This window comes from Maylandia zebra, linkage group LG8, assembly GCF_041146795.1.
Source record: "Maylandia zebra isolate NMK-2024a linkage group LG8, Mzebra_GT3a, whole genome shotgun sequence".
Taxonomy (NCBI): Eukaryota; Metazoa; Chordata; class Actinopteri; order Cichliformes; family Cichlidae; genus Maylandia; species Maylandia zebra.
In genome coordinates, this window is record NC_135174.1 from 3887150 (window position 1) to 3904068 (window position 16919).

General features: G+C 41.0%; 1 protein-coding gene across 1 annotated transcript in view; it reads left to right on the forward strand.

The window, feature by feature from the left end:
* Nucleotides 1-825: 825 nt before the first annotated feature.
* The window catches only part of ca10a (carbonic anhydrase Xa), a 339765-nt gene continuing 323671 nt past the window's right edge, over nucleotides 826-16919 (forward strand). The window contains exon 1 of the mRNA XM_004569712.2: nucleotides 826-1399. Within this exon, the coding sequence (XP_004569769.1) occupies nucleotides 1339-1399 (61 nt within the window). The 5' untranslated portion in view covers nucleotides 826-1338. The remainder of the gene's footprint in view (nucleotides 1400-16919) is intronic.

Sequence of the window (16919 nt, forward strand, 5' to 3'; positions counted from 1 at the left end):
CAAGTTTCATTTTGCCCTGGTTTTACTACCACACTGTTCACCAAAACGCAGCAAACCTTTACCATCTTATCCAGAAGGGTCACCTCTTCACCCTCACATGAAAGAAGTAATCTGATTAGCATGGTGGTATGTTCGAAGCAGGGATTTCGGAGTGCCCCTTGTGTAGAGCGGAAACCCAGTCACGATGTGTTTCATCCATTTCATAGGCTGGTTTGCCTGCAATAATGCCAAATAATTAGCAACTCTATACATAGAACGTAGTTCTGCAAAATCACTCATTAGGATGTTTGTTCTAATTTGCTATGACCTCAGAGTGCATCGAAAATGAAACAAATAGGCTATAAAGAGTGATATGAACTCCCACACAGTCATTTATTTCACTGGTATGCCCATAAATTTCTGTGTCTTTGGAAAGCAGAGTTGAACATATTCACGTGTAACGTTATTGGAAATTATCGGATTATGAGTAAATCAAAAAATAACTACAAGAGCAACGCACAGAGGAAAAAAGCTTATGGTAGGAATTAAATCTAGGTCAGCTGTTAACAAATTACTTATTACTTACAAATTACTTAATTATCATGTATATGTTATAAATTTGCACTAATTATGCTGGAATGCTGTCATCGTAAACTTACGGGTGCCTGTTTTATAGAAATGTATTTTGTCCTCACATTTTCAGATTTCCAACACCTTGATTAAGTTCTGTGTGCATGCATGAAAATGCACAAGCGCCGATAAGCGAGTACTTTTATTTTGTGAACTGTTGCCGGAAGTCTTGATGTTATTGGGTTAAACTTGGCACTGGTCCCTTGCGGTGACGGGGAGAAGTCTCGATCGGAAGCTCAGCACCTGGCGATGCGAGTTCACAGAGTTGTGAGGCGTCTCCAGGTGTTACACGGATCCCACCGCTGTCCCACCAGTCATTAACGCAGGCTTTCCCCCTGTATTTTACGCCCGATACACAGAATTTCCTGAAGCGATCATATGCGATTTTACGTGGTAATAAGGGGATGTCCGCTGTGTGAAACAGCACCGGATGGATGGAAGGATGTGGCCGTTCCATGGCGCACTGGAGTAATAATACAGTGAACTGACGAAGGATCGCTACAGTTTGGCTTTTCTCTTTCTTTTTACCCATCTTTGGAATCTGGTGGGAACGTGCAGTGTTTATTCCTAAGGCTTTAATCGCCTGTTATGTGCGTGGCAAGGAAAATACCCAGTGGAAGAGGTACAGCAGGATCCGACGTAAAGGCACAGAGCATCTGAAAAAGCTTCGTTTTCTGATTTGTTTGTTTTTTATGCTGGTGCGTAATGTACGTGGAATGAAGACAGAGAATGGATATAATTTGGGAGATACTGATCATTCTTCAAGCTAATTTTATTGTTTGTATATCAGGTGAGTTGTGGGTATATTTAAAAAAAAAACAATTCATCAATGAATTATCTGGAACTTTTTTTCTGAAATTCTGTCTGATATGGGTGAGATTTGGTTTATCAAACTAGTGTGCAGGAAATGGTCAGGTGGAGGGGGACGCATCAGAATGCACTCTAGTTTGTGCGCCTGGCGAGAATCATTCTCGTTGTTTCTCTCTTTGCTCACCTATACATACCTCTTCGCGTGTATGTGACCTTTTATGTGGGACTCAAAAACAGAGAAGGTATCGCCTCCAGCAACTGATGCGCAGTCTTTTGACACACGCATAACGCGAGATTGACTTTTTTTTTTCTTTTTTCATTTTGGTCACTCGATGGATGCATTGCAGAAGAACTCCCACAGTCTCTCCTCACCGGTCCTTTCCAGTTTTTGTGAAGTCTCTAGGCTCCAGAAACAGTTCACTTAGAGTTATTGTCACATAAAGCTGTTATGCGCACCGCTGAGTGCGCTGCAGTCTACGATATGAGGAGCAGATTTGGGGCTGTAGGTCATGCAGCAGATGTACCTAAGCTTTCGGCGCTTGCCGATGGAGCGAAGCTTTTACTCTAGCTCATGTTTCAAGCAAATACAGGAGTTCAACGCCCATTTCTATACTCCGTACCTAATAGAGCACGTTTCTTCTTTTATCGATATGTTAAAAGCACTTTGATAATTAAAAAGAAAGAATTGTGGCCCTTTTTGTCTTTAAAATTCTAAATTTGTCCGAATTTACCCGTAAGATTTTAGAACAAGACAGATATTTGCAGACAAAAAACCGATGCGCATCAAACAAGCGAAGCTTCATTTTAAACACGTATCCGCGCCTCGATGATAAACAGCAGGGACACGATTTGGTTATCTTTACTGCTCTGCCTTTATTTATTTATTTTTTATCCGTCTTTCGAAATGACGCAAACCTGAGAATTCACAACGAAGATGTGCGTAAATCCTCCGTGTTCACGCATTATGCACGCTAAGCTCTTATCTCATTTTTGTACCTACACGATGTCAGGGAGGGAAAAGGATTTATATTCCAGTCAACCTACTATATAGTGTCCTAGCTTCCCTCCCTCACTCCTTCCCTACCTTCCGGTAGTGACTGTTTTAAAATGGTTGTAATTAAAAGCTTAGTACGGACAACGCTGTTCTTTTTCAACACTATTAAACAAACTTGAATAAGAAGGTAGAGGATTAACTTGCTGTCAGCCCCAGTAAGAAAAATGTGCTTTTCAGAAACACAATCAGCTAAGAGGTGTGGAATTTAAAATACAGCTGAGATTTACTGCAGCTGTCAAACACCATCATTCATCACATACATTAGTGTTTAGTGTTTAATCTCAGTTGTTCTAACCCTAGCATCTGGTATAATAGTCATCTATCCACCCCCAAGCATCAGTCACCCATGGGCAGTGTTTTCTGTGCTAAATCTAGTTAGTCAATTATGGCCTTTTAAAATATGTCCCTTTATGAAGTTTATGAACCAAAACTTGGTTGAAAATGAATAGATTAAATGCTGGTTCTTCAGATGAACGACATCTGAAAAGATTATGTTTCTTTCTCAATCTACGTTATAGTGATCTTATTTGTACAAGTCTCTGCACAGTCAGTGCTTATTGTTCCCACATACTTGTGAAACCCAGTGATACAGAAAAAGACCCTAGGTTTAAATCTGCTAGTGTTCTGATGAGGTCATAATGGATAAATGTTTTGCTTACCCCCCTCTTTACCAATTTAATCTTCTAGGACCTGAAGTCCACATATGTGGACATCACATTTTGGGTTATTTCGACCAAAATACTCAATTTTGCTCTACATGGGCCTGATATCCACTTACAAGGGCATTATACTGCTACTGTTCTATCAAAATGTTAAACAAATATCCTCATATGTGGCTCTTATTTTTCTTAAAAACAAAAATAAGGTAAAAAAAAACAAACAAAACAAACTCTGGTAATTCTTTGCTTTTACATTCATCGGGCCCCAATATACCCAAATGTCAAAGAGAAATTAAAAATGCATGTCGTGGAAGAGTTTGGGTCTTAGGAGGTTAAATACGTCCAATTTGCAGCCAATCACAGAGTCAGCCATCCTGATCTTTTTTTTCTTCCTGTCTATTGTTGTCACCAGGTCTGGTGCTGCTCTCCCAGCAGACCACAACAAAGCAAATGGACTGGTTTTTATACAGCACTTTTCTACTTTACTTGAGCACTCAAAGGGATTTATGCCTCATTCACACATTCATGCAAGCACTTTATTCTATTCTTAAGGGCTTTCTATCTAACATTCTCTCTCCAATGGATGCATTGGAGAACAACTTGGGATTAGTAACTTGCCCAAGGATATTTGACAAGCAGAGTGGAGCAGGCAGGGATCAAACCACAAACCTTCCAATTGGTTGATGACCTGTTCTGCCTCCTTGGCAAAAACACAAAGATACAATATTATAACACAAGTGGAACAAACCCTGTGAACTTATTGAGGCAGGTAACTTCAGTTAGAGAGTGTCATACAGACTTACATGTATGCCTCTCTTCATATCATATACTAAACACACCCTCACTGTTTAGCAGTTTAGCAAATATCCCATCTCTCCCTCTGATGTGTCAGTGCTTCTGCTGCCTTGCCATCATTGCCTGCTGTTTCAACATTTCCATCACCGCAGCATACACCTGCAGTCTCTGGGGGATGTTTAGTCGTCACTCCCCTACTTCTGTGGTTACCATATTTATTGGAAGTGACGATCATCAAGACTGGATGCCAGGTTATGTTTTCCAGTGCTGATACGAAGCAATAACTTCAAGGAAGAGCTATCAGATAGTAATATCTGTTCCAAATTTGTTCCAGTTATTCTAAAACCAAATGAGATGTCTTATGTCAATTCAACGACATTTTTCAACACAGTTAATTGAAACATATTTATGCATGACATTCCTAAACACAGCATGAATAGCAATAACATTACTAGCTGCAAACCTGTCCATTTTGGAAGTTTGAGTAAAATGCAGTATTCATCTTTATATATCACTCAAGGTTTTAATTTCTTTGATTTATTTCAACTCCAACATAAATGTGTTGTGTAAATTGGCTCTAAAAGAGCTATTTTGACATCATTTTTACACATATGTCATTTGTGAACCATTCATTTTGCTTGTGCATGCAATTTACAACATCCTCAGCACCACAGAGATCATTCCTGGTGATGTGACCTAAATATCTCAGGCTATTCACAACATGTAGTTGTACTTTTGCCAAATAAGATGAGGGAAAATTAATCCACTCTAAACATGTTTAGATGTTCAGATTTTCAGTTTTGATCATCTTTTAGTATTTCTTATCCAGTTCAGTTTTTAAAAGTCAGTAGCTGCAAAGGAAATGAGTAAGTGGAACCTAGGCAGAGATTGACTTGGGTCTCTGTAACAGTGAATCCAAGGACATGTTAATATTCTCTTTACTCCTGAGGCTTGGTGTGGGCATGTACACATTCAGCTGCTCAGTTAAACACTGGCATGCGCGCTAACCTTTAGACTTCTGTGTCATCATGTGTACTTGTTGCCTGAGTCACATTTGACAGTGAAAATCTTTGCTTGATGGTGCTTGGGATTCTATAATGTGTCAGCAGTTTCCTTTCAGTGACATTTATTCTTTAACAAATATCTGATGGATTGGAATACATTTATTAGCCAAATGTAGATACACACACATGAATGTGGACTGTGATAAGCAAAACTTCAAAGGCAGCCTATCATGCACAGTTGAGCCTGGATTGTGGACACAAAAGTCTCGTAATTGACAAGGCTTTAATCTATGCTGTAATCAAGATGCAAAGGTTGGTGTCGCTAAGATGGCAGTGAACATGAGGCTGACTCACTTGGTGCTGTGACAGAACCCCTAGGTTAATTTATGAAGTGGAGGATCATTGGAAATCAAGGATACTCATAGTAGGGCTGTTTCAATCCACCAGTACACTATAAAGAATTTGCAACACATCAATCACAATCTGATTTAAGTTGCGCCACATCTACAAGCTATTTTCAGCTTTTCTCTTATTCACTGGGGGTCACCACAGCACGTAGCTCAAGCATCACTGGCTACCATTATAATTCTGATAAGAATATTGTTTCAAAAATTTAGTAAACAACTTTGTTAGTACATTTTCAGCCCCATTTTTCTTTTGAGAATAGATGTTAGTAGGTGGTGACCTTTACAAACTAGCTATTAGTTACTCTTTTGGACATTATACCCATGAATTTACTTTTTTGTGATTTCTAAATATCTTTATGGATATGCACTGTGTTGGAACAAGGCATCGAAGAAGATAACAGTGGTTGAATCTGCTGTGATGAAATCTATTCCCACTGCTGTGTAATACATTATTGTAAATTTAAATGTTATTAGGAAATGATCAGACAAAGTGGGTTTTCAGAAAACACTGTTAAATGGTGTGAGTGTGATTAAAATGGTGGATGGGTTCTTTTGCACTTTGAGAGAAGTCAACTGAGTCTAGTAATAGATTCAATGTTGTACTGATGCTGTTATTTTTATTATCTACATGGATGTTAAAATCACCAACAGCAATTATTTTATCTTAGGCAGAGCACTAAATCAGATAAAAAGTCAGAGTAAGGCCCAGGTGGACAATAGAGAACAACAAATAAAACTTTTTTTGAGTTTTCCAGCTAGGGTGGACAGGGCTAAGCTTCAGGTTTTCAAGTGAACTACAATTCTGCCTAGGTCTTTGGTTGATTAACAAGCTGGAGTGGGAGATTTCTGCCACACATCCCCTCTGGCCTGTGTTTCAATGATTCTGTCAATTTGTAATACTCAGAGGTGTTGATTCATTTAAACTAACATAATCATTATGGTGTAACAAGGTTTTTCTTTCAGGCAGAGTAAATCAATTTGTTGATCAGTTATTCATTTATGTACTAACAGGGACTTATGCTGGGCAGACACTGTGCGATTTTTTCAGTCGCGCGATTCAGCTCCTGCTCAAACTGTACGGTTGACTCGCAGGGGTTAGAAGTTCGTAGGTCACGATGCAGGGTCTCACACTATATGGCCCGATGCTCTGATGCGACCTGAGTGCTCACACTGTGCGTCCATAAAAAGAAGAGAGAAGTTGCAAAGAGGAATGTAAGACTGCTTCCTTGTCCCAACTCTGGAAAGTCATATTTTGGAGGGTTAATAAATTTGGGCAGATTTCTAGAAATGAGAGCTGCTCCATCAAAAATGGGGTAGGGGTCTCTCCTGACAAAATCAGGTTTCCTCTAGAACAGGGTTGTCAAACTCAAATACACAGTGGGCCAAAATTCAAATCTGGAACAAAGTCGCGGGCTTTATTGAAAAAAAAAATCTTCCTCCAGATATGAGAATGAATCTTTTCTTATGGACTTGAACACGTTTTGCTGAAAAACTGAATATGGAACAAGCAAAGCTTTATACTAAACAATATATATATTAGCTGTATAATACCAGTAGGCCAGCTCTAATAGTCATTTGGTATGGCTTCGCGGGCCAAATATAATTAGGCTGCGGTCCAAATTTGGCCTGCGGGCCAGAGTTTGACACCTATGCTCTAGAAGGTTACCCAAATTTCTATAAAACCCATATTGTTTTTTGGACACCACTCAGATAGCCAGCAATTTAAGGAGAACATGTGGCTAAACATGTCACTCCTGGTCTGATTGGGGAGGGGACCAGAGAAAACTACAGAGTCCGACATTGTTTTGGCAAAGTTGCACACCGATTCAATATTGATTTTAGTGACCTCCGATTGGCGTAACTGGGTGTCATTACTGCCGACGTGAATTATGATCTTACTGAATTTACGTTTACCCTTAGCCAGCAGTTTTAAATTTCCTTCAATGTCGCCTGCTCTGGCCCCTGGAAGACAATTGACTATGGTTGCCGGTGTCTCTAGCTTCACATGTCTGAGAACAGAATCACCAATTACCAGAGTTTGACCCCCGGCGGGTGTGTCGCCGAGTGGGGAAAAACGGTTAGACACATTTGTATTACCGTAATGACGACAACATCAACGGCGCGCACAGTGTCGCTGCTTTCAGGAACCATTGCAAAGAAAAGCGTCTGGACTTCTTTAAGTTGCTTGAAGGGTTAATTTTCAAGCAACTTAAAGAAGTCCAGACGCTTTTCTTTGCAAGCTCCTTTGACTACGATGACCTGGATGACTGAGAACCTTCACAGACATTTCAGGAACCATTGGAATTTTTAAGGTTGCGCGAACCATTGAATACTTACGGTAACCGCAAGGGTGTATGCTTGGTGGAACACTCCATATCCCACAATTCATAGCACGCCTCTACCGAGTGAAACAATGGCGGCCACCATTTCGTTTTATATGTATTTTATTAGTGTTTCTAGGTCACAAAATAAACTTTTAAGATATTTTCAGGCGAGAATGTAGGTGTGTAAACTTCAAATATCTGCTCGTTTTATCAAGACATCCCATATTAGCAAGTTCTCTTATGTGTTGCTGCTAGCCGGCTAGCTACCTAGCACCGCTAGCGACCCTTTGCTAAAAAGCACCCGGGCTGGGCTTTCAGTGATGCGTCTCTAACTCCTTTCACCCCCGATCGCTCGCAAACAGTCTTTGTCTTTGCTGGACTTATTTTTCGTTTATATGGTGCTGGTCGATGTGGAAAAAATAACTGAGTTGTTTAGTGGTGGCTAACGCGGAGCTACAACAGAGGGCAGCTATTCACCGGTGTATGACAGAAAGGTCATGCGGGGAAAGAGACATATAAGGCGGCCGCCGATCAACCGGTGGTGGCTAACGCGGAGCTCAATCATGGATCAGGGAAACCGAAGGCAGGAGAAGCAGGCGGCTGCCGGTCGGAGCGTGAGGTGAACTGAATTTCAGGTAAGAAGTTATGAACTGCACTCTATTTGCGTCAGATATAAACCGAGTTTAGGTGTAGTTTATTTTCGTTGTGGTGACTTTTTACAATAACTCATACTGCGTGCTAGCTAGCACGACAGAGTTTCTATACAGCTGTGTGCGCCCTAAGTTACTGATGTTGAACTTTATGACAGCCTGGCCTGTCATTCACTCGCCTGTTGAAACTTCAGTCATGAAACTGATCAATGATGGGCTTTTCTCTCTTGTTTGTTTATTGCACTAAACAAGAGCAGCACGTTTAAGCTTGATCAGCTGTTGTTAGAATTCATTTGATTTTAATTTCTAGTATCAGCTGATGTTTGCTGGAGCCACAGTTGAAAAAACGGCTGGTCCAAACCATGAGATGTCCTTACTGAATCATCAGAGCTGAACTGGTGATGGAGAAACAGGTTTACCTTTTAGGTGACATGAATGAGTTGAAGGGAAGTTATGAACTGTTTCTGAGAGACAAATAACACCAATATCCTTTTTTGTGTAGCTGACAGCTGGTAACTGTGCAGCGGCGGATCTAGCAAAGCTTTTGCCAGGGGGCCAGGTAGGGCATTAACAGGGAAAGGGGGACACAAAGATATACTTTTCTTTACTCTCATATAAAATATTTAGCTTTTATTAAATAGTTATCTGAATCTTACAACCAAAGTTTGTATAATAATACACAAGATTGGCTGTAGACCATTGTTAATCAGTCAGAACACTGTGTAAAAATAACAAAAAACAAAAAGTGAATGCAAAAGAGCATAAATATTTATTTTACGTGTTTGATGTGTGTGGCAGGGTGTGGTCTGCAGTGCCGCTGCAGGGGAGGTGGACCCACGGGTGTAAAGTCTGTGCTCTCTCAGCTGTTTTTTGGGTGTGTGTTGGGCTGTGAGTTGAAAAGCTACAGCCGGCTGTGTGGGTACACCAACCATGTGTGAAAAGTGGTCCATAACGTAATGCTTCAAAGCGTGTTCATGCAAACATTGTCGGGTCTGCTGTGGTACAATGGGACTTCTGCTCATGAACCTCTGTGCACAGCGTCTGCAAATCAGGGCTGTACGAAGTCACCTCATCTTTACACAAAACTGTAAGCTGTCATCTGTGAGGCGCGAGCGGTGTTTGTTTTTACCATAGTTCATGGTGGACAATGGGTGCTCTGTTTGGTTTTGCTCTCTGTAGCCGTATGAATGGCAAACTACACTGATTAGCAGCGGCAGAGGCACACTTAAAATTTCTTCTGAAATTTTCGCTCTCTAGTTTGTATTTAAAGTTTTGAGGGATAAGCCTCTTAAATTTCTCCAAGTAGAAATATATGTAAAAAAACAAAACAAAAACGATTTTCAATTTTTTTGTACTTTATTGCACTTTTTTTTGCAATTAATGCCGTTACTATAGACTTAATGCATACATATTATTAAAATATGGGCTATAACAGTTGTATTGATGTATAGCGACTTGAAATGCTCCCAAAAATGGCACTACAGCATATAAAAATATAAAGTAAGCTCTGGCGGACTTGGTTCTATGGTAGGTCTTAAAGGGTTAAGCGGGTCAGTAGTCTGAGTTTTGAACAACCTGTAGACGAGCTAGCCCTTTCTTGTTTAGACAGGTAAATAGACTATTACAATAGTTGAGTCTTGTAGAGAATAAAGCATGAATTATCATCTTAAGTTCACTTATTGACACCATACATCTAAGTTTTTAGATGTTTCCCAAATCCAAAAAGCTAATTCTTACCATTAGAGCTGGGCGATATAAGATTTTTTCATATCACGATATGTTTTTTTCATTTCAGGCGATAACGATATCTATCACGATATAAGCCAAATAACTATATTTGTAAGATTTAAATGTGTCGTTGCTCACAAGTAAAATGTGAAATAATCAGCAGCTTGTTTTGATTTAAATATTTATTTCCCATAATAAGTTCAACAGGGTAGATGTACTTAAGGAACATGAGACTTTTTCAGATAAATAAAGGCAAATATTGCAAACTACACAAAAGGCAGCCGCTAAAGCGTTTAAGTTTCAAAATAGAACAAACGAAACAGACTAAATTGTCAATTCCACTTAGAAACAAAATATTAATTCTAAAAATAAATCTTAGTTTGTTTTACAGAAGAACAGACAAAACTGACTAACTTCTGTCAATATCAAATAAACTGAAAACTAAAAGGAAATTCTCAATCTCTCCTTGTTGTATAGCTTAGCTTTTCAAACAGTTTTAACAGTTACTTTAGTCTGACGAAAGCCGAATGACGAATTAGCGCTTCCAGTCAGAGACTGAGGCTACGTCCACACGTACACGGGTATTTTTGAAAACGGAGATTTTCCGTTTTCCGTTTTAAAAAAATAATCCCGTCCACACATAAAGGCAGAAATGAAGGAAAACGCTGCTATGAACATGCCAAAGCAGCAGGTGGAGCTAGATTCCTAACCGTGCAGAAATGTTGGCCAATCAGAAGTCTAGAAGCCTCGGTGGGAAAAAGTAAACAAAGCTGGGGCATAGAAGCAGAACCGAGTCGTATGTGTGGAGGGACAGTAACTGTGTGTATATGTAAGCATTTAAACACTGCAGAGAGTAGAATTAACAGTAACAGTATTGTAGAAATTCATTTCACCGAAACAATAACGTGGCGCACAGTGTGACGTCAAAAAATGCGCACACCTTTGACGCTGCGTTTTCTCCGTTTTTCTAGTCCACACGTAAATGCAAAAACTGAGTTTTCAAAAATCTTCCTTTTCAGTGACCAAAAACGCCGTTTACGTGTGGACGAAAGGTGCAAACGCATAGAAAAATCTGCGTTTTCAAAAATACCCGGGTACGTGTGGATGTAGCGCATGCACCAGTTTATTGTATTTCCAGACTTGCTTTCGGCACAATTTACAGTGCACGCTACTCTGTTTTTTGTCAGACTTGAAATAGCCAAAATACCTTCACACTACGGAACTTCTATGGCTCTTCCGTTCGACAATCTCTTTGTAACCATCATCTGTTTTCTCTTCGGTCACGCTCGGTTGATTTTTCTAGTCGGCACACTCATTTCCTCCATTACCCGGGCGGTACGGTGGCTGGCTGCTTCCCAAACAAATACACATGTGCGGCTTGGCACTTGTGCTGTACGTAACAAGTCATGCGACGTGACGCTGCGGCTGTGATTGGTTCGGCTTTGCGCTACGTAATTTGGATTGGCTGTTCTTTTATTTATTTATTTATTTATTTTAAGAGGACAAGAGCGGCGAGGTCTATCGCGATAGTTTAATTTTTCTATCGAGAAAAAGTTATATCGCGATACATATCGTTATCATTCTATCGCCCAGCTCTACTTACCATTTGATTTAAGTTTTGCTCTAAAGAAAAAAATTCATCAAAAATAACACCTAGATTTCTGAGGTTATGCTTCTGTGAGGAACCTAAATCGCCCAGTCACTGTTGAAAGCCAGACATTACACTGTCCGGTGACACAATCAAAGGTTCAGTTTTGTCTGGGTTTAGCTGTAAGTAATTGTTGTTCAACCATTGCTTAATGTCTGTTAAACAGTCATTTAAGTCTTCTGAAAATCATAAGCTCTCCGCTCTGATTGGGTAGTATAGCTGAATGTCATCAGCAAAAAAGATGATAAGACGCATCAGGAAACAAACAGGGGAAGTTTTAGGAGTGACGGCAAGAGAGAGAGCCAGAGAGAGACAGCAGAAAAAGAGAGAGAGCGAGTTTTGAGATGTGAGAGATTTGTGACGTTTAGCGTGTTTGGGGTGTGAAGTTAATGTGTTGTCTTGTGTAGTTAGTGTGTAGTGGTGTGGATAGTTTTGCGTTGTGTGTCAGAACAATGAGGCGACTGCTGTCTCCAGGTAGAAAAAGGAGTGATACACCTGCTACTGTCAGACCTGCAGGTATCAGGCTATGATGTTCTCCTTTATAGTGGACAGAAATTATTTTTTTGGAGTGACAAAAATAATTTGTGTGTATATGGGGGTGGGAATGCACGTTTGTGTCTGCGTGCGCCTGTTCGTCTGTGTCTATATGTCAGGTTGGGTCTTAGACTCAACCTCTCTGGGTACATCTCAGGCCCTCCAAAGTACGGAGGCCTATCTCCCCTCACCACACTCCCTGCCAGTGGCTGATGCCCTCAGACGTTGGTGTGTTGGTGGTTCTTGTCGAATGGGGCTGGGCATTCATGTATGTACTGGTTCACTACTGGTCTAAACAAGGGTTTAGAATGTCTGGCGCCTGTGGCCCGGCTGGGCCCCTTCCGGGGGGTGGGGTGCCCTCAGGCCTCTGGTCTCGGGGGTCCTCTCTGGCACAGCTGGTTGCCGGCAGAGCCCGCGGGCACGCCACTGCAACCCCCTCTGGCCTCTGCTCCGTAGCTGCTGGGTGACCTCTCGTTTGGGGCTCTACTCAGCTCTTCCCAGGAGGATGGCACGGTTGTCCCCCTTTTTGGTGGTCTCCTCGGGTCCTCGTACTCTGGGGTCTCTGGATGTCTGGGGCCTGGATCTCCTCCATACCTGCTTCATACCCTGGAGGACGGGGCTGTGGCTCCCCACACTCCCTAGCAGATCGTTACATGGAGAAACCTTTGGAATACAAGCATGCTGATCCACACAGGTATGCACACAGGTGTACACACGGGTGTTCACAGACACGGACTACACCTTTCTTGGCTGCTGCCTCAAAGCACATTGTGCGCTGTCTATCTTGCGTGCTGCATAATAGCGTTTAATATTTAGTATCTACTGTTATCTACTGCTAGCTAGTTTATTGTGATGGTGCTGTATTTATTATGTTGGTCTTTTTTTGTTTGCTTTCTCTTCTGTTTTTTTTTCTCTCCATACAGGTGATTCAGGTGTTTTGTTTGTTTTTCTTTCTTCCTTCCCCCCTTTCTCACCGTCTCTTCTCCCCTCTGTTTTTCTTTCTCTCCCTCTCTTTCTTTCATTCTTTCTCCCTGTCCTATCCCCCAGTCATGTCTGTCCCGTTTGTAGCAACTGAAAATAAAATAAATACATAATTATAATAAAGGTCAATCAAATGGACCAATATGGCAAGGCCATGATGATCCACTTGGTAAAATAAATCCACTTGGCATCTTTCTTGGCCTTAAGACAACAATTCTGATGGCTAAAGATCCAAACGGGACAAAAAAAATAAAAAAATAAATAAAAATAATAATAATTTGTGTGGCATCTCGTTGAATGCAGAACAATTCTGTAAATAGTTTGAAATGGTTATTTAAAAAAATCAAGGTAAAAGGTAAATGAATGCAAACTTTGTTGTTTGCAAAACATGTGCATAGGATTTTACATGTGCATAGGGGGCAGGGAAGGAGTGTTTTCTTGCACTTGCAGAGATAAAAATATTTGATGCCCAGTCCATTGCAAATGAGCTTCAGTAGCAGATCCAAAACAATGGTCTTGCAGAGCTTAAGTGTGTAGCACAAACATATGATGTTATGAGTGGCTCCACTGGAGGTGTACAAGCACATTTCAGAATGCTCCATCCTGAGGCTATGTGCATTGTTATGGTCATCAAATCAACCTGGTTTTGTGCAATACTTGCAAGGCTGTCCCAGAGGCTGTGGAGCTTTTTAGCTTGTTGGAGTGTGTGTATTCTTTCTTCAGCATCTCCCTAGTCAATCATCACAAGTTCATGGAGGCTCAGTCAAAGCTTGGATGGACAAAAACTGAGCTTGTGCAACTTTCAAACACTCGCTGGGCATGTCAGTTGCTATCAGTTAGTGCAGTTCTTGAGACATTGTCTGCCATTTTGGAGTGCCTGCTATCTGCCATTGGATCCCCCATAGCTGTTGGTCTCAGAGCAAAGCTCTGCAAGTTCTCAGCAGTCTGTGCACTACTGATGTTACACACTTCTGTCTGTAACCGAATGACTCCACAAGTTCCTGCAGAAAGAGACTTTAGACCTGGCAGAAGACAAAATTGTGTGTGACACACACTTAAGGGCAAACACTCAGATGCATTTGCCACAGAACTGTATGAGGAAACCAAGGCCCCTTTGCAACACCTACGGTATCCCTGAACCAGGTGCCAAGCTAAGGCACAAACAGAAGAAAATGAATTCACGCACTGAAAATTTATTTGTGGCCTAAGATGTTTAATCTGTCCAAAACTTTGAAAAGCAATTCCTCAGTCTTTTGTTTTCTGTTTGTGAAATTTTGTGCTCATGCACTATGTTCGTTCATATCGTGTGCTTCTCTTGGGGGCTAAGCCCAACCCTGTCGTTAAAACCTAGTGACGCCCCTGTTTAGAGGTACCATATCTGGGAACACAATGGCACTGATTTTGTCAAAAAGCTCTTGGGATTTCTCTTGTTTTTTTTTTTTATATGAGTCTAGAAAAATATTCTGATCTTACATTTTTCACTGTATCATTTAAGAAGATGTGAATGATGAAGCCTGTGTACTTTAAGTTTAGTTTTCTTCTATTGTCATTCTGTTTTATGGCATGTGTTCTCCTTAGGTTTAATGTAGACTTGTTTATCCAAGGGTATGTCTTCTCTTGTGAGATGGAGCTTGTTTTAATAGGTGCCACTTGATCCAAAATGGATGAGCATTCTCTATTAAAGGACTGGATAAGAGTATTTACATCATTTCCAATAGAATGTAGAGAACTGTCAAACATGACGGAGAACCTCTCAGCAGTGGTCTCAGTTGAATGTTAAAATCCCCAAGAAGCAAAGCTTTCTCCAGGTTGATAATAGAAGATAAGAAGTCTGTAAAATCAAGAACAGAGTAGCAGTGCCAGGAGGGCGATAAATTAAAACACAATCGTGGGTCCTTGGGCAAGACACTTCATCCGTTGCCTACTGGTGGTGGTCACAGGGCCCGGTGGCGCCAGTGTCCGGCAGCCTCGCCTCTGTCAGTGTGCCCCAGGGTGGCTGTGGCTACAATGTAGCTTGCCATCACCAGTGTGTGAATGGGAGGGTGACTGGATGTGTAAAGCGCTTTGGGGTCCTTAGGGACTAGTAAAGCGCTATACAAATACAGGCCATTTACCAATAAACCATTTTCGTATAGCCAACCTTAACTGTTTGTGACTCAAAAGATCAATAGTTTTCAGTTTGCATACCTCTGCATGCGTAACTATCTTTAAACACAACAGCAAGTCCTCCACCACGGTGACCTAAACTGGGGGCACCCAGATAGGAGCACCTAAAAAGTTTGTTTGGGGTGAATGAACTCACCATCTGTCATGTTGCCATGAGAAACAGAAAATGCAGGTTTTTTCTTGTGAAAAGCTCATTCAGGGAGAAGGATTTGTTTGAGATGGAGCAGGTGTTCAAAAGGGCAATCCGAATAAATGCTGGCAGCACCGGTTTCTCATCAGCTTGTCGAAGTGGAACTGACAACAAACACCTTGTCCAATTACGTGGTCTACAGTTGCGCCACCAAACCAGTGGGACCAGCCACTGGTTTTGCAATGCAAACTGCGAGGACACAGTAATCGACACAAATCAGAGCATCAGATGAGAAAGACCCAGCCTGCAGTGGCTGTGAGTATGCATTTACAACCAAATCTGGAAGGGTAACCGGCAGCAAAAACCGGGGATGCCTCCAGATTGTCTAATGTGCACTTGGATGTCGGCCCTACAGCCTCTTTTCCTCAATTTCTTCTTAGGATTGCCTGAGGCACATTTCGTAAGGAGCAAGAAGTAATCCGGTGAGGAAAAGGAGCACCCAAATGGTGGGGGGAAAGTTTTCTTATAACTGTCCCAATCATCATAAAGGTGTTCCACAGACTCTTTGATGTGGAGTACGGAAGAACAGTCATAAATCAGAGCAGCATAGGTACATAAATTAAAGAATAGGGCTGATAAAATATCATAAAATACAATAGTAGATTGCATACAGGCAGAAGTCAAGCCAAGCACAGGCCCCATCTTGTTTAGGTGTCATCAGCGTTCAGGTGTGAGCTCTCTGTTTTTTATAGCAGCTCCACAAAAATTGATGTAACAAAAGTGAAATCATAGTCATGGGTAGGAGGGCTATGGGTTGCTCTTGTTCAGATACAACTTGAATGTAACAGCAATCCCAAGGGGGTAAACATGTTGACACATCTGCTGCTTGGTCCTTCTTTAAGTAACACAGATAAGATGAAGTGGTGTTGGAAGTCCTTTGGCATGTTGAAATTGCTCTGATTATCCAGTTGTATTGAAAATTGGAGACAATGCTCCTGTAAGTTTTTTATGGGTCCACTTTTATCAGATCCGAGGTTTTAGACCAGTATAAACCTTTAGGTCTGGAGCCCTGAGGGCAGCTTTTTTGCCTGGTGGGTCATTCAGGTTTTATGTAACAGAAGTGCATTGTATAGGAAAAATACTTCTGGAGGGAGTATGATAACCCACATTAGTTATAGAGTGATCTAGTTCTAGTTTCAGCTGTTTTGATAAGATATAACTCAGAAGATATAACTCTTATTCTAACAAATATTAACTAAACTGTCCATCATTATGAAAATAAACACACTGCTTTTACGCCATGTTTTCTTTTCTTTAATCACCAAATCATGCACACTAACCACATATAGAAATTAATTAAGCTTTTTGAGATATTACAAAAAGAGTAGTATTGATTTGTGTGTTGCTACATTGTGTTGCA